General features: G+C 42.9%; 1 protein-coding gene and 6 non-coding genes across 10 annotated transcripts; all 7 read right to left on the minus strand.

Annotated features, from left to right (window-relative positions):
* Positions 1-187: 187 nt before the first annotated feature.
* On the minus strand, positions 188-10,992 carry lrrc2 (leucine rich repeat containing 2). 4 transcript variants are annotated; one of them, XM_085367631.1, is made up of 10 exons: positions 10,931-10,992; positions 10,015-10,159; positions 5,005-5,120; positions 4,440-4,525; positions 4,196-4,352; positions 3,977-4,113; positions 3,098-3,243; positions 2,803-2,955; positions 1,139-1,308; positions 188-713 (listed from the first exon to the last, which is right to left on the minus strand). In XM_085367631.1, exons 2-10 carry the CDS (start codon positions 10,149-10,151, stop codon positions 664-666), a joined length of 1,152 nt encoding a protein of 383 aa, XP_085223757.1. In that variant the 5' UTR covers positions 10,152-10,159; positions 10,931-10,992; the 3' UTR covers positions 188-663. The 4 variants fall into 4 exon arrangements, with proteins under 4 accessions (XP_085223757.1, XP_085223758.1, XP_085223759.1 ...); XM_085367632.1 differs by having other exon boundaries at positions 10,015-10,156; positions 10,931-10,957; XM_085367633.1 differs by lacking the exon at positions 10,931-10,992 and adding an exon at positions 10,715-10,924 and having other exon boundaries at positions 10,015-10,156.
* A 7,960-nt stretch (positions 10,993-18,952) lies between these two features.
* Positions 18,953-19,025, minus strand: trnaa-agc (transfer RNA alanine (anticodon AGC)). The gene has a single exon. It is a non-coding gene; the product is annotated as a tRNA-Ala (tRNA).
* Positions 19,026-19,551: 526 nt separating this feature from the next.
* On the minus strand, positions 19,552-19,633 carry trnas-gcu (transfer RNA serine (anticodon GCU)). The gene has a single exon. It is a non-coding gene; the product is annotated as a tRNA-Ser (tRNA).
* Positions 19,634-20,315: 682 nt separating this feature from the next.
* Positions 20,316-20,388, minus strand: trnaa-ugc (transfer RNA alanine (anticodon UGC)). Its single transcript has one exon. It is a non-coding gene; the product is annotated as a tRNA-Ala (tRNA).
* Positions 20,389-21,668: 1,280 nt separating this feature from the next.
* Positions 21,669-21,750, minus strand: trnas-gcu (transfer RNA serine (anticodon GCU)). Its single transcript has one exon. It is a non-coding gene; the product is annotated as a tRNA-Ser (tRNA).
* Positions 21,751-22,432: 682 nt separating this feature from the next.
* On the minus strand, positions 22,433-22,505 carry trnaa-ugc (transfer RNA alanine (anticodon UGC)). Its single transcript has one exon. It is a non-coding gene; the product is annotated as a tRNA-Ala (tRNA).
* A 681-nt stretch (positions 22,506-23,186) lies between these two features.
* On the minus strand, positions 23,187-23,259 carry trnaa-agc (transfer RNA alanine (anticodon AGC)). Its single transcript has one exon. It is a non-coding gene; the product is annotated as a tRNA-Ala (tRNA).
* Positions 23,260-23,297: the final 38 nt, after the last annotated feature.

Consider the following 23,297-nt stretch of genomic DNA (forward strand, 5'->3'; position numbering starts at 1 on the left):
AAAGATTCATAAATAAAACAGTTCAGTGATCGATTAACAGGAATTGGAATTGATTTTATCTTCATCAATATTTAATGTAAATATATGAAAGTTGACGCGCATCCAAAAACACATTTCGACTGTAGCGTCTCGATTTTTGTTAAATATGATTTTTTTTTTTCCATTTGATGTTTTAATGTTTGAAGTCTGACAAAAAAGCAACCAGCATCAGAAATAAGCTTTTTTTTTTTTTTTTGGATTTTTTTTCCTGTAACTTTTATGTGAGCATGTCTCTTTATGTATTCGGTTTGTTGTATCATACCCAATAAATATACTCTGAATAACATCTTACATGCAATACTTAATTATTAATTTTAATAATGCAGTTTGAAATAAATTACAATGACCTGAGATTAATGCATTCAGTGTTTACGTGAACGTCCTGCTGATTTTATTTTTCCCAGATTCAACGATTTAACAATAATTAGTTTAAAAAGAATATTAATAAAGGACTAAACTTTAATATGTTATCTTATAATTTCGAGCTAGTATGAAAGATTAAAAACACATTTTCACGTCACCTCCCATGTTAACCTCTGTTAGCATCCTCTTTTGAAATTCCTCAGTGCTGTCATCCTTCAGTCATCATCCTCTCAACCTTCACTGGCTTCCTCCTCCTCTTCCTCAAAGCAGGCAGGAAATGGAGACTTTGGTGGTGGCGTAGGGGACGGTGTCTGGCATGGGACAAACCCCCCCAAAACACATGAGGACGGGTTGTTATGAGTGTGAAGTCTGATTACCGACAGGACGAAAAACATACACTTAGTAAATATTACAGTGAAGAGTGTTCCTGTTAGAAGTTATTAATGAAAAAAAAACCTGAAAACAACTAATAAAGGTGATTATAATAAAGATGATTCAAAGAAGAGATCACTAATCAGTAAAAGTTTTCTGATGTATTCATTTAGTTAACTTTATTTTTTTATACACTTTAAATCCAAACAGAAAATTCAAAAACGTCTCCACACAGTTTAAAATGAGAATATTTCTGATGATCTCGTCATCATTAAGTTCACACTTTACTTCAGCAAAGCTCTCATATTTTAGACTTTTGTGTAATTGTAAAGTAAAAAGGTGAGAATCTGGCGCTGAAACTCACCTCTGTCCTGCAGTGAGCTGATGTACGCTTCAATGAACTCTTTCTCTCCACTATCCTTCACCTCCTCTGCCTCCCTCTGCTCCCTCCACCTCCTTCTCACACCCTCTTTCTTCTTCTCCTCTTTCTTCTTCTTCTCTTTGCTCGCAGGGTTGTCGTAGAGGCGAATGAACCTGAAGAAGAGCAGAGACAAACATTAAAAAAAGTTCTGACCCCTCTGAGCTGACTCACTTCAGGCTGCTCCTCTTCGTGAAACACCGCTGACCGTGACCTTTTGTGGCCCTCTGTGGGTCTTATGAGTCACCAAATTAATGATGAAGGCCAGTGGAAATCAAATTTACCTCTTACAGCAGACTTACTGCTGTAAATACAAAAGGTCTGAGAATGGTTCCCTGTGGAACACCTGCACTGACTTTAAGGAGTCCTGAAACATTTCTGAGGTTCTCTCTGAGCGCAGCTTTTCCACATGAATGCTGTAGTCTACTGAAGCAGCTGTTCTGATAGTAACCTTATCTGACTCCAGATGTAGTTTTAATCCACCATTGACACTCAAGGTTTTTGTTAAGCAGGACAAGTTCAAGATGGTTCGGTAATCATTAGGGATTAAGGTTACCACCTTTATGTAATGGGAACATCTGTGCAGCCTTCAAGAAATTTGGAATTTTACCCTATTTATCACTGCGCCAGTTGTTTTCTGACCAAGAAAAAAGATTTCTTGGCTTTATAAACAAACCATTTAATAACACAAATCAGATGTAGCATGAAACTACAGAGATCATACAAATCCACTATTCTTAAAATCAAAAATTCTAAAATTCACAGATCTGGTTCATTTTCTCACAGCACAAATTATGTATAAAGCAATAAATAACCTGCTTCCTGACAATATTCTAAAAATGTTTTCTAAAAGGGAACGGGGACACAATTTGAGGGGGGAATTAAATTTAAAACATCCTCGTATCCGTACAACATTAAAAGTTTTTGCATCTCTGTGTGTGGAGTGAAGCTGTGGAACAGACTAAGTAAGGATATGAAGCAAAGTCCAATTTAAGGATATGGTTTTTACAGGGTACAGGGAAAAGGTAGAGATTTGATAGGGTGTTCTTGTCTAATATTTTCATGTGTGTGCGGGTGCACGGGTATGTTGGTGTGGAGATATATATATATATATATATATATATATATATATATATATGTTGTGTATCCTTGAGGTGTTAATGGGGTTATTGAAAATGTGTATATGTGCGTATGTGTATATAAACGTATGTATGGATAGATAGAAACATATGTATATATATTAAAAAAAAAATACACATGACATAATGTAATTGCTAGATAGATAGTGGAAAAGGGGTGGGATTAAATAAGCTTATGCTTCTTCCTGCTCCTTTTTGAACATGAACGTTATTTGGAGTTGTGGTTGCTCGTTTTCCTTTTGTTTTGCTTTGTTCATTTGTCTCTTTTAATTCTATTTTGTTGTACTTTTTCAACATGTTCAAAATAAAGATTCAATCAATCAATCAATCAAACTGAGGAGCTGGTGTGGAGGTGGGTTGCAAAGTGGTCTGCAGAGGCTGCAGCAGCTATAAGCTGGTTAAAGCTGCTGTGTGACATTTGCCACCTGGATGCGTGCTGGGTGGAAGTCTGTGTAGGTGTGGTCTGTGTACTTGATTTCGGGGTTGTTGCAGAGTTTAGTTGGGATGCAGGTGAGTTCGTCACCGCTGACAACGATCGTCGCCAGCGTGGTGATGTTGGCGAGACAGTGAGGGAGGTAATTGAAGTTGTTCTTGTGGATGAACAGGGTGACGAGCTGCTCCAGCCTGCAGAGACAAACATAAGCATTCAGACCTCAGGACGCTGACACCCTCCCCCGAAACACTCAAGAAGAGCTGCTGTCACAGCTGAAGCCCAGGTGATCTGCCTGGTGATCCACTTGGAAATAGTGACGACATCATCAGTCACCTGTCCATGTCCTGCGGCAGGTCGGTCATGCAGTTGTTGCTGAGGTCCAGCAGCTGCAGGCTCGTCATCCTCAAAGCGCAGATGGGGATCGAGACAAACCTGTTCTCCGCGATGTCCAGGTGGACCAGCTGCTTCAGGCTGCTCAGCTACAGAGAGACGACGCACAGTGACATCATCAGCACAATGTCCAGCAGGGAGCGACGTCTCTGGTTTAAAAAGAACTGATTGGATGGAGTTCTATGAGCCTCCTGCTAACTTGACCTGAGGTCTACCTTACAATATAAAGCACCTTGAGGTGACTGTTGTTGTGATTTGGCGCTGTATAAATAAAGCTGAATTGAACTGAACTTGACCTCTGAACACCATCCTGATGGTCCTGAAGGACAGTTCAGCATTTTTGGGGGGCAATAGTAAATTTGACCCCTGATGGCGCTTCAGGTGTTCACTTTAATCCCATGCTCAGTTCTGCAGAGTGTCAACCTCCGGGCCTCAAGAATAGAACAATAATCAACGCTGCAGTTCCCCTAATTTCCCACCCGAGGAACCAACAGTGAGTTTGTCCCTCAGGTGCTGCCCAAACAGAAACCGGCCAACGCCTACAAACTCTGACATTCATCTTTCTCTCCTTTGATTAATCTGGACAAAGGAAACCAGCAGAGACGCCACAACGCTGCTCATCTCTTCCTTTAGTTTCAACTACTGAAAAAGAAAATAACTTTTCTTGAAGTACAAAATCTTACTAACTGTTTAACTTCTACCAAATGGTGGAGCCTTAAAAGCACATAAACAGGCAAACAACATAGTTCATCATCTTAAAGTTTTTGTGACACTGAGCTGCTGCCAGGGACTGATGATGGATGTACAGCTTGACCCTCTCACCTCAAACGGCAGCTCGGACAGGTTGTGGTTTCCCGCGAGCTCGAGTCTCTCCAGTTTCTCACAGTTCCCAAGCTCTGGAGGAACTCGGGACAGTCGGTTGTAGCTGACGTACAGCTCCCTCAGCACTGTCAGTTTACCTTAGAATACAGACGGAGGAATTATTTCGGTATCGTTTCCCATCCTCTCAGGTCGTTCAGACTCTGTTTGTGTATGACTCACCAATCTCGGGCGGCAGCTCAGTGATGGCATTTTTGGGGATGTCCAGAACGGTGAGCTGGGTAAACAGAGCCAGGTAGTCAGGCAGTTGGCGGATCCTTGTTCTCCTCACGTGCCACTCTTTCAGGTAGGTCATCCACTGCAGCTCACGGGGAAAATCCTGCAAATGATTTTTTTTAATCACTCTGGTTTCCTGAGAGAAAGCAAACTACAACACGTTTAAACCACAAACTTTTAACCAACTTACCATCCAGCGTTCTCCCTCCAGCTGGAAGCTCAGTTTGACTTCATTGGGATCCTGCTGGACTTCCTGACACTGCTGCTGGTCTGACTCTAACAGGTATACAACAACGTCAGCAGCAACTACAGCAGAGTTTACTGTAAATTCATGTATTTAACTAAACTGAACGTGAAGAAACATCTGATAGGACACATTAGCTGGCATTAAAATACAGCCTGGCTATAGTTTTGTGTAGTACCAATTTTGTACCACCAGATGGCGCATTGACTCAGTGTAACATGCACCCGAAAACATTTGAAAGAAGCTCAAAAACTTTTTACATAATGACATTTTAAAAGGTCCTCTCAGAAAACGATGCAGCCCAACCTTCATCCCTTAAACTCTTCCTAAGATGACTAAAATTAGCAAAACTAAGCTTAACTCTGTTATTAAACAGTCCAGTGGTGGCTGATTTTGTAGTTGCATACAGTTTTCCATCTGGTGACTGTATCTGATGATTTTATGTCAGTTTTGGTGCCGTACGCCTGCCAGGACGCTGGACGACTCGTGCAGGCCTGTCCACTGTGTTTACCCGTGCACAGCTGAATGTCTGTCAAGGTCGACCTCTCCAGGTAATGATGCAGCAGGTTGAGCTCGGAGGTCTTCAGGGTCTTACAGTAGATGCGATACTGCCACTCCTGGTCGATCCTGCGCACACAGAAATGTTAACCAAGTGTGAGCAGCGCCACGCTGATGTCAGATCAAATTTCAGCTGCGTGGATGTTCCCGTTTATCCTCCAAACTTCTGACCTTTCTGCCGTCTGCAGGCCAGACTTCACTACGCTGCGTTATAAATAGTGCGCTGTGTGTTCACACGGCTGAAATCGGCCATGACTCTCACACTTTATGAGCAACAACAGTCAGCTGGGTCTGACTCAGTCAAGTTCAAATGCTTTATTTACTCAACAGACCATGGATTGGATTTCTCAGATTTAGCATTTAATCTGTTATTAGACTCAATTGACTTCTGTCAAAATGTAAAAGAACCCACCCACCACTTTAATCACACTCTAGATCTTGTTTTAACATAATGGCATAGAAACTGAAGATTTAACAGTTTCCTGAAAACCCTCTCCTGTCTGATTATTTCCTGATAACATTTACATTTACAATAATTGATTACACAGCAGTGGAGACTTTATCACAGTAGATGTCTTTCTGAAAGCGCTGTAACTAAGTTTAAGAATATAATCCACCCACTGTTATCATCTTCAATGCCCTGTACCAACATAGAGCAGAGCAGCTATCTGAACGCTACCCCAACAGAAGTCGATCATCTTGTTAATAATTTCACCTCCTCACTACGTACGACTCTGGATACTGTAGCTCCTGTGAAAACTAAGGTCTCTAATCAGAAGTACCTGACTCCGTGGTATAATTCTCAAACACGTAGCCTAAAGCAGATGACTCGTAATCTGGAGAGGAAATGGCGTGTCACAAATCTAGAGGATCATCATTTAGCCTGGAGAAATAGTTTGCTGCTTTATAAGAAAGCCCTCCGCAAAGCCAGAACATCTTACTATTCATCACTGATTGAAGAAAATAAGAACAACCCCAGGTTTCTCTTCAGCTCTGTAGCCAGGCTGACAAACAGTCAGAGCTCTGTTGAGCCAACCATCCCTTTAACGTTAACTAGTAATGACTTCATGAACTTCTTCACTAATAAAATTTTTATCATTAGAGAAAAAATTACCAATAATCATCCCACAGATGTAATATTATCTACAGCTACTCTTAGTACCATTGATGTTAAGTTAGACTCTTTTTCTCTAATTGATCTTTCTGAGGTAACTTCAATAATTACTTCCTCCAAACCATCAACGTGTCTTTTAGACCCCATTCTTACAAAACTGCTCAAAGAAGTCCTGCCATTAATTAATGCTTCAATCTTAAATATGATCAACCTATCTCTAATGATCGGCTATGTACCACAGGCCTTCAAGCTGGCTGTATTTAAACCTTTACTCAAAAAGCATCTCTAGACCCAGCAGTCTTAGCTAATTATAGGCCAATCTCCAACCTTCCTTTATATCAAACATCCTTGAAAGAGTAGTTGTCAAACAGCTAACAGATCATCTGCAGAGGTTTATTTGAAGAGTTTCAGTCAGGTTTCAGAGCTCAGCACAGCACAGAAACAGCTTTAGTGAAGGTTACAAATGATCTTCTTATGGCCTCTGACAGTGGACTCATCTCTGTGCTTGTCCTGCTAGACCTCAGTGCAGCGTTCGATACTGTCGACCATAATATCCTATTAGAGCGATTAGAACATGCTGTAGGTATTACAGGTACTGCACTGCAGTGGTTTGTATCATATCTATCTAATAGACTCCAGTTTGTGCATGTAAATGGAGAGTCCTCTTCACACACTGAGGTTAATTATGGAGTTCCACAGGGTTCAGTGCTAGGACCAATTCTGTTTACATTATACATGCTTCCCTTAGGCAGCATCATTAGAAGACAGCATACATTTACACTGCTATGCAGATGACACCCAGCTCTATCTGTCCATGAAGCCAGATAACACACACCAATGAGTTAAACTGCAGGAATGTCTTAAAGACATAAAGACCTGGATGGCCGCTAACTTAGGGCTGCTCGATTATGGCAAAAATGATAATCACGATTATTTTCACTGAAATTGAGATCTCGATTATTTGACGATATTTATTTAACCCTTTAAGACCTACCATAGAACCAAGTCCGCCAGAGCTTATATATATATATTTTTTTTTTACATGCTGTAGTGCCATTTGTGGGAGCATTTCAAGTTGCTATACATCAATACAACTGTTATAGCCCATATTTTAATACTATGTATGCATTAAGTCCATAGTAATTACATAAATTGCAAAAAAGTGCAATAAACCACAAAAAAATTGAAAATCGTTTTTTTTTTTTTTTTTTTTTTTTTACATATATTTCTAATTGGGAAAATTTAAGAGGCTTATCCCTCAAAACTTTAAATACAAAAAAGTTGCAAAAAATAGTTTACAACAACAGGAAATTTATTTTGAGTGTCTTCATAGTTTTATTTTGGAGATACAGCAATTTTTATATACTGCAGCAAAAACAAAAAAAACAATCCCATGATGCAAATTTGCAAAGAAAACAGCAGGTGCATCAAAATAAACTATTTCCAGCAGTGCAATTCGAGTTCTAAGCATCCCAGCAACTATTCAGAAAAGTCAGACATGACTTATAAAAACACCAGTATAGGCTTTTAAGGCCTACAAGTAAAAAACTACATTTTCCACGAAAATGACGTCACTTCCGGTTTCGGCCAGAAAATGGCGGACATGCGATAGTTCGCGTTGATGTCTTTTTCAATGTGGGAAGTGTTATGAACAGCTGATCGATCGGCAAAGCGTGTTTCTGGAATATTATGTTTTTGTTCCTGCAAGCCCTTTTTATGCAATTTTTGCAAAGCTTTATGTGGAAGGAAACCGTGACCAAGGACAAGCTGATGGCATCAGATGTAAGTACAACTCCTCCGGTTTCATATGCAAAACAAACTATTGCGCTAGCTTACACGGTTCCGGTTCTACAGGGATTTAAAGGGTTAACAATAACAATGTGTTGAATAATGACTTTAAAAAATAATATAAAACAGTGTGCAAATACTGATAACAGTGCAAATGTTTGCAATATAAGAAATAAATGAAAAATGTAAACATCTGTGTTTAGTGAACTTTGCAGTGTTGCTCTGTGGTGCAGCTACACTGTAACAAAGTTTACACACTGTGTCTACTTGATCCACGTCTGACTGAACCCATAATGTTTCCACACCACTGAAGTTTTTTTACCTCTCTTTTCAACCAACAGCAGTCACTCTCCTCTCCAAATAACTTCTGCTTAGCTTTCCGAGCTTCCCTTGGGTCCTCTTAATTGTTGTGACACGTGTTCGAAATGCAGAGAGGTGCGCTCGATTTGCCACACGGAGTAGCGCGAGAGTAAAGCTTGAGGGAGGGGCTAATAATCGGCTCAGTCATTTTTAATGATCGTTGAAAGCCCAGATCGTAATCGTGATTAAAATTCGATTAATTGAGCAGCCCTACGCTAACTTTCTGCTTCTTAATTCAGATAAAACTGAGGTTATTGTACTCGGCCCTGAAAATCTTAGAAATATGGTCTCTAAGCAGATTCTTACTCTGGATGGCATTACCTTGGCCTCCAGTAACGCTGTGAGGAACCTTGGAGTCATTTTTGACCAGGACATGTCCTTCAACGCACATATTAAACAAATATGTAAGACTGCTTTCTTCCATTTGTGCAACATCTCTAAAATTAGAAATATCCTGTCTCTGAGTGACGCTGAAAAACTAGTTCATGCATTTATTACTTCCAGGCTGGACGACTGTAATTCATTATTATCAGGAAGTCCTAAAAACTCCCTGAAAAGCCTTCAGCTGATCCAAAATGCTGCAGCAAGAGTCCTGACAGGGACTAGAAAGAGAGAGCAGATTTCTCCTGTTTTGGCTTCCTGTTAAATCCAGAATTCAAAATCCTGCTCCTCACATACAAGGTATGTGAGGCATTCACTATCTCTACTTTCAAGATTAGGCTTCAAACTTTCCTTTTTGCTAAAGCATATAGTTAGGGCTGGACCAGGTGACCCTGAATCCTCCCTTAGTTATGCTGCAATAGACGTAGGCTGCCGGGGGATTCCCATGATGCATTGAGTTTTTCCTTTCCAGTCACCTTTCTCACTCACTATGTGTTAACAGACCTCTCTGCATTGAATCATATCTGTTATTAACCTCTGTCTCTTCCACAGCATGTCTTTATCCTGTCTTCCTTCTCTCACCCCAACCAATCACAGCAGATGGCCCCGCCCCTCCCTGAGCCTGGTTCTGCTGGAGGTTTCTTCCTGTTAAAAGGGAGTTTTTCTTTCCCACTGTCGCCAAAGTGCTGCTCATAGGGGGTCATATGATTGTTGGGTTTTTCTCTTTATCTATGAAGCGCCTTGAGGCGACTTTTGTTGTGATTTGGTGCTATATAAATAAAATTGAATTGAATTGGTTCGGTTGAGCAGAGTTTGATTCACAACAGGCTACAAAATCCAACGCTATCATGACATCATCACCTGGAAATCCTGGCATATTTGGATAAAAACACTTATGGGACACAAAGGTGCTGATGTCAGCTTGACCAAAGGCGGGACCTCCACCAGAACGGCATCGCTGGAGATACTGGCTGCTCGATATGTTACCGTAGCGTTAGAAGATCAAATTCTGAGGAAGTCTAACTCTGCTGGCGGAGCTCTGGAGATGGTGAAAAACCAAACTGCACTTCACAAACCTGCAGACTGGGTCCTGACACAGACTCTCAGTAAAGAGCCCGTCATGAACATTAATGAATGACAGTTATGTTTTGACCTGATCAGAGAGTTCTGTCTCATCTATTGCAGCTGTTTGTGAGCCGGTCGTGGTCCAGAACAAAAAGCACACCTGACACCTGGCTGGTTTAAGGTGGGCAGGCAGACTTAAAACTACAAATGCGGGCCAAATGTTCTTCATCAGTTCTGTGGGTTTTTGCGTCTTACCTGGTGAGGGCGCTCTGCTCGATCCTCTCCTTCTCCTTCTTCTGCCTCTCTCTGTGCTTCTTCACTCGGACCTCCCACATCCCTCTGATCAGAGAGAGATCGTAGACCGGGACGTCCAGCTTCCTCTCCGGACCCATCTCTGCTGCTGAGGAGGAGGAAGAGACCAGGATCATTATCTGAACATATCCGGCTTTAAGTTTAAACAGATTTACCCAGAAAATTTTTCTGTAAAACCCTAAAGCTGACTAATGAGCCACGTTTTCTTCTTTGCCTCTTTCTTCAGCTCATCTCTACGCTGATAACAACATCTGAAAGGTTAAAGAGCATCTCTGAAAAAGGAAGCTGAACATCGCGGGAAAGTGAAGTCTAGAGCATTTACAGAAACTCTCAAACAGGACCCGGCAGTTTAAATATAGACTCTGAAGTAAAACTACCCAGAGTACATCCACACTGAGCTCTTCGTCTGGAGCTCAAGGGTCACGTCTGTTTCTTCTTTGTTAAAAATGATCAGCTATCATTCAACCATGAAAGCTGCAATTAAGTTGTAAACCAGTCTGATCTTTAAATATAAAAGTACTGATGTTTATGAAATGACGCCATCCCGACGACACAGGAGGGAAAATTCTAGAAAGACATCAACAAGTCTGAAAGATGTAAAAAAAAAAATTTTAAAAACTGAACCGTTTTTGAGGGAATTTACCTTTTTTAAGTTTAAACGCGCAGTTTGGACTGAACCACCTGAAACCTCTAAACAAAGTGAGACAGGAATGGTTCAGTCTGAGAGACAAAGGGCTCTCCTCCACATGTTCACCACCTCAGAGCTGCTGGTCTGACTGAAGACACTTCCTGTTCCTGTGTGGATCGTACCGTCTGTAAACGCAGAGCAGCCGAGGCTGAGAAACTAACGTGCTCTTACCTAAGAGTCCTGCTCCAGACCGGCTGTCCGCTCAGTGACCAGCTTGTTTACTGACACACACACACACACACACACACACGTGATATGATCGTGTGTGTGACTCAACAAGCTATTTTTACCAGCTGAGATATGACTCCTGCTGTGTCACATGACACTTATACATGAGTATTTATGTTTATGTTCATTATAAGCATAAAACCTGCAGTTCCTCTAACGTCCAGCAGAGGCAGCAGAAAGAAACAAACTCTTTGGTCTGTAGAAAAACTGGTTAAACTGGCTTAAAGTTTGCATCATTGGGGGCGTGGCCTCTTTGACTGACAGGTGGTAGCTCTCTGCTCAGCTTCACCTGAACTGGACCATGTTTGTGCTGTTACTAATAACACGTCTGCTGTGAGGTCGCTGTACTAACATACCGTCCAACAAGGCGACAGCTTTACTGAGTCAAATTTGAGGATTTTGATTGGATGCTACTGAACACTGATCAGGAAGTATCTGTGTGAGGTCATCATCTCAGCATGTGAACTTTTTAATCTGACAGTGAAAGTGTAGTAAAGGAGGGTTCAAACGAAGGGGAATGTAAGTATGCCGTAACAAAAGTAAAACTCTGACAGATAATTCTGCTTTATTAAGGGAGGAAGCTGAAGGTAATACATGTTGTGGCTTGTGAAAAAGCAACACTGACAGAAATGTGAAATGATAAAAAAAGATGTATTCCCGCAGTGCCTTTCAATTCAGTTCAATTTTATTTATATAGCGCCAAATCACAACAGCAGTCGCCTCAAGGCGCTTTATATTGTACAGTAGACCCTACAATAATAGATACAGAGAAAAACCCAACAGTCATATGACCCCCTATGAGCAGCACTTTGGCGACAGTGGGAAGGAAAAACTCCCTTTTAACAGGAAGAAACCTCCAACAGATCCAGGCTCAGGGAGGGCGGGGCCATCTGTTGCGACCGGTTGGGGTGAAAGAAGGAAGACAGGATAAAGACTAGGGATGGGTACCGGTATGGCACCGGTTCTGGCATAAACAGTAGTAACCAGACCGAAAAACAGCGCACATTTCGGTGCTTTATTTCGGTGCTTTTTTCCCCCCCTGAGATGTCACACACTTTGGATTCTAGCCAATCATTTTACCTTTGCAAGCGTAGTAGGCGGGCCCAGGTACGTACGTTCTTTTAGAGCAGAGCTACAGATTTAAAAAAGGCGAAGCGGTCAAAGTCTGGCTGTACTTCACAGCAAAAGATGCAAACTCAGCAGCAACAAGTGCTTTAAGCTGATACTGTGATACTGTCAAAGGAGGTAACACCTCGAATCTGATGAAACACCTGGCGACGCATAGCGTTTTGTTAAAAGCCCAGAAATGCGCCGTATTTGATAGCTTGCTGCGAGACCTCACACCGAGCACATCTACTGCGGATGTGGTGCCTGTTATCGGACCCGGAGTTAGCAACATCCCCCAAGAACCCGAAGAGGAGAGTCCTGGCCCCTAGCCCTGCCAGTGTAGCAGAAATGATGAGGATGATGATGCAGCAGCAGCCGTTCTTCTCTGCGTGAGTAGCTTAATGTTGTTCGTGTGTAATTTACGTACCACGTTATTACATTAATGCATGTAAGGTGAACTAGCAAACATCATCATAGCTACATGCGGCTGTCTTCTTGTTTGATGGCAGATACTCCCTTCACCCTGGCCAAAAAGGCTAAAATGACCAAAGAAAAAGTGGAAAACAGCTAAACATGAGAGGTTTTTGGACAAAGTTTGTGTTTTTTTCCATTGTTTAAGCACTGCTTCCAGCCAAGAGTGATACCATATATGCCCCATAGCTGCAGAAAAGGCTAACATTGTTATCTTTTTACAAAAAAAAACAGCTAAACACGAGAGGTTTTTGGACCAATTTTGTGTTCTCCATTCTTTAAGCACCGGCACCATTTCAAAAGTACCGGTTTGGTACTGGTATCGGATAAAATCTAAACGATACCCATCCCTAATAAAGACATGCTGTGGAAGACGGACAGAGATTAATAACAAGCATGATTCAGTGCAGAGAGGTCTGTTAACACATAGTGAGTGAGAAAGGTGACTGGAAAGGAAAAACTCAATGCATCATGGGAATCCCCTGGCAGCCTACGTCTATTGCAGCATAACTAAGGGAGGATTCAGGGTCACCTGGTCCAGCCCTAACTATATGCTTTAGCAAAAAGGAAAGTTTGAAGCCCAATCTTGAAAGTAGAGATAGTGTCTGTCTCCTGAATCCAAACTGGAAGCTGGTTCCACAGAAGAGGGGCCTGAAAACTGAAGGCTCTGCCTCCCATTCTACTTTTAAATACTCTAGGAACAACAAGTAGGCCTGCAGAGCGAGAGCCAAGTGCTCTAATAGGGTGATATGGTACTACAAGGTCATTAAGATAAAATGGGGCCTGATTATTTAAGATCTTGTATGTGAGGAGCAGGATTTTGAATTCTGGATTTAACAGGAAGCCAAAACAGGAGAAATCTGCTCTCTCTTTCTAGTCCCTGTCAGGACTCTTGCTGCAGCATTTTGGATCAGCTGAAGGCTTTTCAGGGAGTTTTTAGGACATCCTGATAATAATGAATTACAGTCGTCCAGCCTGGAAGTAATAAATGCATGAACTAGTTTTTCAGCGTCACTCTGAGACAGGATATTTCTAATTTTAGAGATGTTGCGCAAATGGAAGAAAGCAGTCTTACATATTTGTTTAATATGTGCTTTGAAGGACATGTCCTGGTCAAAAATGACTCCAAGGTTCCTCACAGCGTTACTGGAGGCCAAGGTAATGCCATCCAGAGTAAGAATCTGATTAGATACCATATTTCTAAGATTTTCAGGGCCGAGTACAATAACCTCAGTTTGATCTGAATTAAGAAGCAGAAAGTTAGCGGCCATCCAGGTCTTTATGTCTTTAAGACATTCCTGCAGTTTAACTCATTGGTGTGTGTTATCTGGCTTCATGGACAGATAGAGCTGGGTGTCATCTGCATAGCAGTGTAAATGTATGCTATGTCTTCTAATGATACTGCCTAAGGGAAGCATGTATAATGTAAACAGAATTGGTCCTAGCACTGAACCCTGTGGAACTCCATAATTAACCTCAGTGTGTGAAGAGGACTCTCCATTTACATGCACAAACTGGAGTCTATTAGATAGATATGATACAAACCACTGCAGCACAGTACCTGTAATACCTACAGCATGTTCTAATCGCTCTAATAGGATATTATGGTCGACAGTATCGAACGCTGCACTGAGGTCTAGCAGGACAAGCACAGAGATGAGTCCACTGTCAGAGGCCATAAGAAGATCATTTGTAACCTTCACTAAAGCTGTTTCTGTGCTGTGATGAGCTCTGAAACCTGACTGAAACTCTTCAAATAAACCTCTGCAGATGATCTGTTAGCTGTTTGACAACTACTCTTTCAAGGATGTTTGATATGAAAGGAAGGTTGGAGATTGGCCTGTAATTAGCTAAGACTGCTGGGTCTAGAGATGCTTTTTGAGTAAAGGTTTAAATACAGCCAGCTTGAAGGCCTGTGGTACATAGCTGATCATTAGAGATAGGTTGATCATATTTAAGATCGAAGCATTAATTTTAAATTAGTTTTGTAAGAATGGGGCCTAAAAGACACGTTGATGGTTTGGAGGAAGTAATTATTGAAGTTAACTCAGAAAGATCAATTGGAGAAAAAGAGTCTAAATGAATATCAATGGTACTAAGAGTAGCTGTAGATCAGGGGTGTCAAACTCAATTGCATAGGGGGCCAAAACTCAAGGCACACTTCAGGTCGCGGGCCAAACAAGATATACAGTTTTTGAACACACTAAAACAATGTTTTTTAAAGATAAATATGAATAAAAACAGACAGGAATATTATTCCAGAATAAATAAACTTTAAAAAAAATAAACTTTAACTTTAAACATTTTGGTCACCATAAAAATATATCCTGTCAAAATTATGCAAGTTAGAAACAAGAACATGCTGCCAAAAGCCCAGAAAAAATAAATGAAAGCAAACACAAGGTTGGAGCCGCATGTAGACGGAGCTGGGCGTTGCTTCAGGAGTGGAGCTAATAAACTGTGCGGCCATTCAGTGTCGTACTTTCCCTGAGTGCATCATTACACTGCAGCTCCATCTGAATCTGTACAGGTGCAGCTCAGCAAAGTGCGCTGACTTGGTTCAACATTACTGCAACAGGGAAAGTGAGGCAGGCTGCACTGGTGCATTAGTGACAGCTTCACTTGAAACGCCTTCACCACATCATACATGTCCATGAACTGACAGGTTTCCTTGCTGAGCTCAAAAACTACTGAGAACTTTTCCCCAACTCAGCCAGCGGACCTCTGTGTGATGAGGAATGTCGGCAAACTCTGAATCTATTTCCCACATAAAAGACTGAAACTGACGGTGATTTAAACTTTTAGCTCAGATAAAATGTACGGTCTGCGTTACGGTGAGCATTACATGCTCCATTTTTAGGACTTTACCACACAGCCTTTCCTGGTGTGTGATGCAGTGATGTGCTGTTAACTCACCAGTACAGTTCTCCTGCATCTTTACTAGATCCTACATCCTGCACAACACCAGCGCTACATCTGTAGTCCCAGGGCAGTTTCATGTCGGTTACACTTTGAAATACTTTTAAAAAATGTCTTTTCCTGTCGTTGTCCCGTGCATCGATTTAATTTCCAATATTTCCTCTCCACGGATGAAGATGGTCAGCTGTGCAATGTCCATCATGTCTGTACTTTCATCCACAGCAAGAGAGTATGCAGTGAAGTTTTTGCTTCTTTCACACAACTGTGTTCTTAAATCAGTGGCCATCTCACAAACCCGATCAGCAATCGTATTTCTGCTCAGGCTCACATTTGCCAAAATCTGCATTTTGTCTGGACAGAAGACGTCGCACACCTTCATCATGCAGCTCTTCAGAGTGGTACCGGGCTGATTTGGCTCCTCTGCTACAATAAAACTTGCGACACAACAGCTTCACTTTGTGATTTTGCTCTGATGAAAATCATCTGCTGGAATGTCAGATTCAATTCAATTTTATTTGTATAGCGCCAAATCACAACAGCAGTCGCCTCAAGGCGCTTTATATTGTACAAAGATTCTTCTTTAGCTCTTCTACCTTCTGTAGTTTCTGCTCTGGATTTTGGTTTTTCAGCTTATCCTGACGTTTTGTCTCGTAGTGCCATCTTAAATTAAATCCCTTAATTACAGCCATTGGCGGAGCGGGGGTGTCTTACTGGGCTTAAGCCCGGGTTGTTTTGTCAGAAGCCCGGGGTCTTTTGGAGTGTAATTTTTTCATAGTTACATCCCTTGCTGACAACTGTATAAAACAAAAAACTACACACAATATTCGAAGCACATAGTGCACACTGTGGGAATTTACAACTGTGCGTGAATCCCCCCTAATATTGGTATGATCCGAGCTCAGGCACTAAGCGAGGGGGCGGGGCAGCTGCTGCCTGCGAGTGCGCTGTTGGAGAAACGGAGCCAGGCAGACAGAGGGGAACTGAAGTTCGACCAGGTACCAAAGCAAATCATTCGTACTGTACAAATAATGTAAATATGACGGTGCATCACGAAAGATTGATATCAAACTGATCACTTGACCCATATTACGTTACTTGCTCTTCAAGTGAATCAACAAATGGCGAAATGAAAAGCCAAACAACAACAATGCTGTTTCTTTAGAGAGTCTCAGCTTACAAGTGTGTTTATTTCATATTTTCAGTTGTTTCCCTCCACGGCTAAATAAATCGGCTTCAGTAATGCACTGATATACAAGCATGGATATAAGGGGCTTCTTTCAAAGAAACAACTCTGGTAGTATTTTATATATTATGCTTTGTATGTTGTTCAGTATATTTCTAAGCAAAACAAGAGGAACTTCAATACACAGCAGTATATTCACAGTTGAAACCAGATATTTACACTTTATGGAAAACACAAGAACATTTTTACTGTACAACATCAATTTAGAGTAAACTTTTGTTTTAGATAAATATTGAAATATCTTTTGAGTTAGTTAAATGTCAGAATAAAGAGACAGAGCTTCTATTTTTATCACTTTCATCAAATTTAGGAGTACATGTACACTAAGTTTATTGTTAATTAATAAGAAACTCCAGACGATTCCATTCTGAGCTGAAGAAGCTTCTGATAGGTTAGTAGAGTCCATGTGAGTAAACTGGTGGCACAGCTGTGGATGCATATAAGGCAAAACACAGAGGCTGTTTCTGTGACATGGGAACATCAAGAGATGTCAACAAAACACCAGGAAAAGAACTGTAGAGCTCCATAAGTGTGGCTCAGTTTGAATACAATTTGGTGCCATTTGCAATTAAGAAATACAGATAGTTTCTCTCTTTACTCTTAAAGTTAACAAATATGTTTTTATATTTATCAATCTAAAAAAATAAACATTTAGTCTGATTTGATGTTACAATTAAAAAAGTGTTTTTATCTGAAGAGTTTGTAAATATCTGTATATTTGATGATTGTCAGCACAAAGAGGGAGAGAGGAACAGAGAGGGAGAGAGAGGAGCAGAGAGGGAGAGAGAGGAACAGAGAGGGAACAAGAGCAGGTGAGACACACCTGTTAGTCAAATGGTTGCTTACCAAAAGTATCACCGTATCACAGGTCCTCATGTATCTCGTACCTAGTGTTTCTTTTTAGGTTTGTTACTTTTCAAATTCTATATTTATTAAGTTAAGTTGTTTGCAAAACAAGGCTAAATAATTATATAAACTTTTCTCAATCTAAATAGTGGACTTTGGTAGAATTAAAAAATACGTATAGTGCAGGTCTATGATAATTTCTAGTGGTACTATCATCTAGTTCTGATTCTGGTTCTGTCATGGTTAAGTCCTCAGTAGTCCTGATTTTGAACTGTTGTAGTCCTGTTTTAATTCCGGATCAGTTCTGGGTCTGGTTGAATTGGGGTTTAGTCCTCGTGTCTTGATACAGCCCTGACTTTGTTCTGCCTCGCTGCTTAATTAAAAAACTAGTTTAAGGTGTCCTGCAGATTTGATATATATTTCTCCCTATATGACGTCATTCTTTTTTGAACAAAACTCCAAACAGAGCCAATTAATCTTTCAGTCATTTCTAACCCCCCCCCCAAAAAAAAAAAAATAAATCCCACATGCATACTACCCTTTAGGGCTAAGCCCCGGGTGTTTCAAATGTCTGGATCCGCCTCTGATTACAGCCACATTAGCTCCACAAATAAGACACACGGGTTTACCAGCAATGTTTGAAGACATATATTCAGCCTCCCGCCGCCGGTGCTGAAAGGCTCTGTTTTCAGAATCAACTTTTGAGCTGAGCACTGCAGCTTCATCGTGCCATACGGAGCCTCAGCTCAGGTGGAACTAATCACAACACCCCCCTTTCAATGTTTTCTGGGCTTGTCAACTACAACAAGACTCTTTGGTGCAATCGTAACTCACACGAGACATTTCCGAGCGATTCAAGTCTGGGCCCTACGCAGTACGCCAGGAGAGTGTCACTGGAAGCCCCTTTCAGCTGCTTCTGGAGAAAAGAGATGTCAGACTGGGCCGGGGGACTCTTTGCTGCCATCGGCCAGTATTGTGAGGGTAAGAGGGGAGACAATCACTTCATATGGTCAAAGATTGATGAGGTTTGAAGCCAGCGTTAACATGGTAGTACCTGAAAGGTAGTGAGCGGAGAAGTGCAAATAAACCTGGGGTGTACAACATCAGGCCTCGAGGGCCGGTGTCCTGCAGGTTTTAGGTATAACCCTGGGTCAACACACCTGAATCAAATGATTAGTTCATTACCAGGCCTCTGGAGAACTTCAAGAAATGTTGGGGAGGTAATTTAGCCATTTGAATCCCCTATGATGGATCAAGAATACATCTGAAACCTGCAGGACACCGGCCCTCGAGGCCTGGAGTTCGACACCTGTGAAATAAAGATTTGCCAAAGGAAGCCACATGCATTCAATTGGGACACTGACTAGCAAAGTGTCAAATGGAGAATGCGGGCGTCGATCCCGCTACCTCTCGCATGCTAAGCGAGCGCTCTACCATTTGAGCTAACTCCCCTGTGCCACATGTCTTACTTATTACAGGCTACACTTTGTCCATACTTGTTGTATGATCAAAATAGGGAAGGGGCACAAATCCTGAAATCTGCAAAGCACCCAGGAGGTGGCTGAGAGACTAAGGCGGCTCGCTGACAATCCACTGTCATGCTAACGTGACTGAATGCCATCAGCCTTAGAGACAGACTGAGGAGACTGGACATCCAAGGGACTGTGGACTAGAGCCACTGCTAATTCACATTGAATGAAGCCAACTGAGGGAGGTGGTTCTAATCAATATGCTTACCGACCTCCTCCCCTTGGTTTTCAGTGTAGGGCAAGTGGGCCATTAGGAATGTTGCTATTCTGGAAGCAGAACGTCTTTCTACTACTGTATTAGCAGACCATTGTCTTTAACATGACCTGTGCAACAAGACCACATGGTGAACTAAAGTGAATACTGAGCCAAAGAAGAGCATTGCATCATGCCTGCTTTGGCAGCCAATCTTACACTGACAAGATACATCAACATAAGCAGAAAGAGCTCTCGACGAGGATGGGATTCGAACCCACGCGTGCACAGCACAATGGATTAGCAGTCCATCGCCTTAACCTCTCGGCCACCTCATCTGCCGCACACTGCTCTTTGCCAGTAGCATTGGGAATTGACGAGGGATAATGTGTGAGCTGATCACTGGTGTATGGACGCAGGGAGATTGACTCCAGATCCCCGACGAGGGGCTGCGTAACACTTTGGTAGAAGCCTGGAGTGATGCTGGCTTCTTCTTTGAGCCTGTTCTTCTTGGGGGTTGCCAGAGTGGATCGTCTGCCTCCATCTCACCCTGCCCCTAGCATTCTCCTCTGTCACACCAACCCTCTGCATGTCCTACTTGGCTACGTCTATGAACGTTGTCTTTGGTCTTTCTCTTATTCTCCTGCCCAGCCGCTCCGTATTTAACACCCTTTTCCCAGTATATCTTATATCCCTCCTCTGCACATGTGCAAATCACCTCAGCCTTGCTGGCCTAACGTCGTCTGCAAACGGCTCAACCCCAGCTGTCCCTCGCACGTGGTCATTTCACATCTGTTCCATCCTGGACACTCCCAAGCAAAAGCTTATCATCTTCAACTCTGCAGACTCCATCTGTGCCACACATCAGAGCAGCTCTCACTACCATCTTCTAAAGCTTGCCTTTCGCACTTGCTGCTATCCTTGTGTGACAAATCACCCCTGAATTTGTTCTCCACCCACACCCAATGGATTGGCTACACGCATGGCTTTGGGTCTCCTCGCGGATGTCCAAAAGTGTCCTGGAGAATGCGGGTATCGATCCCGCTGCCTCTCACATGCAAAGCGAGCGCTCTACCATTTGAGCTAATTCCCCATTGAGGGTTGAGCACTGCAGCTTCATCGTGCCATACGGAGCCTCAGCTCAGGTGGAACTAATCACAACACCCCCCTTTCAATGTTTTCTGGGCTTGTCAACTACAACAAGACTCTTTGGTGCAATCGTAACTCACACGAGACATTTCCGAGCGATTCAAGTCTGGGCCCTACGCAGTACGCCAGGAGAGTGTCACTGGAAGCCCCTTTCAGCTGCTTCTGGAGAAAAGAGATGTCAGACTGGGCCGGGGGACTCTTTGCTGCCATCGGCCAGTATTGTGAGGGTAAGAGGGGAGACAATCACTTCATATGGTCAAAGATTGATGAGGTTTGAAGCCAGCGTTAACATGGTAGTACCTGAAAGGTAGTGAGCGGAGAAGTGCAAATAAACCTGGGGTGTACAACATCAGGCCTTGAGGGCCGGTGTCCTGCAGGTTTTAGGTATAACCCTGGGTCAACACACCTGAATCAAATGATTAGTTCATTACCAGGCCTCTGGAGAACTTCAAGAAATGTTGGGGAGGTAATTTAGCCATTTGAATCCCCTATGATGGATCAAGAATACATCTGAAACCTGCAGGACACCGGCCCTCGAGGCCTGGAGTTCGACACCTGTGAAATAAAGATTTGCCAAAGGAAGCCACATGCATTCAATTGGGACACTGACTAGCAAAGTGTCAAATGGAGAATGCGGGCGTCGATCCCGCTACCTCTCGCATGCTAAGCGAGCACTCTACCATTTGAGCTAACTCCCCTGTGTCACATGTCTTACTTATTACAGGCTACACTTTGTCCATACTTGTTGTATGATCAAAATAGGGAAGGGGCACAAATCCTGAAATCTGCAAAGCGCCCAGGAGGTGGCTGAGAGACTAAGGCGGCTCGCTGACAATCCACTGTCATGCTAACGTGACTGAATGCCATCAGCCTTAGAGACAGACTGAGGAGACTGGACATCCAAGGGACTGTGGACTAGAGCCACTGCTAATTCACATTGAATGAAGCCAACTGAGGGAGGTGGTTCTAATCAATATGCTTACCGACCTCCTCCCCTTGGTTTTCAGTGTAGGGCAAGTGGGCCATTAGGAATGTTGCTATTCTGGAAGCAGAACGTCTTTCTACTACTGTATTAGCAGACCATTGTCTTTAACATGACCTGTGCAACAAGACCACATGGTGAACTAAAGTGAATACTGAGCCAAAGAAGAGCATTGCATCATGCCTGCTTTGGCAGCCAATCTTACACTGACAAGATGCATCAACATAAGCAGAAAGAGCTCTCGACGAGGATGGGATTCGAACCCACGCGTGCACAGCACAATGGATTAGCAGTCCATCGCCTTAACCTCTCGGCCACCTCATCTGCCGCACACCGCTCTTTGCCAGTAGCATTGGGAATTGACGAGGGATAATGTGTGAGCTGATCGCTGGTGTATGGACGCAGGGAGATTGACTCCAGATCCCCGACGAGGGGCTGCGTAACACTTTGGTAGAAGCCTGGAGTGATGCTGGCTTCTTCTTTGAGCCTGTTCTTCTTGGGGGTTGCCAGAGTGGATCGTCTGCCTCCATCTCACCCTGCCCCTAGCATTCTCCTCTGTCACACCAACCCTCTGCATGTCCTACTTGGCTACGTCTATGAACGTTGTCTTTGGTCTTTCTCTTATTCTCCTGCCCAGCCGCTCCGTATTTAACACCCTTTTCCCAGTATATCTTATATCCCTCCTCTGCACATGTGCAAATCACCTCAGCCTTGCTGGCCTAACGTCGTCTGCAAACGGCTCAAGCCCAGGTGTCCCTCGCACGTGGTCATTTCACATCTGTTCCATCCTGGACACTCCCAAGCAAAAGCTTATCATCTTCAACTCTGCAGACTCCATCTGTGCCACACATCAGAGCAGCTCTCACTACCATCTTCTAAAGCTTGCCTTTCGCACTTGCTGCTATCCTTGTGTGACAAATCACCCCTGAATTTGTTCTCCACCCACACCCAATGGATTGGCTACACGCATGGCTTTGGGTCTCCTCGCGGATGTCCAAAAGTGTCCTGGAGAATGCGGGTATCGATCCCGCTGCCTCTCACATGCAAAGCGAGCGCTCTACCATTTGAGCTAATTCCCCATTGAGGGTTGAGCACTGCAGCTTCATCGTGCCATACGGAGCCTCAGCTCAGGTGGAACTAATCACAACACCCCCCTTTCAATGTTTTCTGGGCTTGTCAACTACAACAAGACTCTTTGGTGCAATCGTAACTCACACGAGACATTTCCGAGCGATTCAAGTCTGGGCCCTACGCAGTACGCCAGGAGAGTGTCACTGGAAGCCCCTTTCAGCTGCTTCTGGAGAAAAGAGATGTCAGACTGGGCCGGGGGACTCTTTGCTGCCATCGGCCAGTATTGTGAGGGTAAGAGGGGAGACAATCACTTCATATGGTCAAAGATTGATGAGGTTTGAAGCCAGCGTTAACATGGTAGTACCTGAAAGGTAGTGAGCGGAGAAGTGCAAATAAACCTGGGGTGTACAACATCAGGCCTCGAGGGCCGGTGTCCTGCAGGTTTTAGGTATAACCCTGGGTCAACACACCTGAATCAAATGATTAGTTCATTACCAGGCCTCTGGAGAACTTCAAGAAATGTTGGGGAGGTAATTTAGCCATTTGAATCCCCTATGATGGATCAAGAATACATCTGAAACCTGCAGGACACCGGCCCTCGAGGCCTGGAGTTCGACACCTGTGAAATAAAGATTTGCCAAAGGAAGCCACATGCATTCAATTGGGACACTGACTAGCAAAGTGTGAAATGGAGAATGCGGGCGTCGATCCCGCTACCTCTCGCATGCTAAGCGAGCGCTCTACCATTTGAGCTAACTCCCCTGTGCTACATGTCTTACTTATTACAGGCTACACTTTGT

The sequence above is a fragment of the Diplotaxodon limnothrissa genome, linkage group LG12 (genome assembly GCF_057381915.1).
Source record: "Diplotaxodon limnothrissa isolate DT_005_m linkage group LG12, D_limnothrissa_male_GT1.1, whole genome shotgun sequence".
NCBI classification, from domain to species: domain Eukaryota; kingdom Metazoa; phylum Chordata; class Actinopteri; order Cichliformes; family Cichlidae; genus Diplotaxodon; species Diplotaxodon limnothrissa.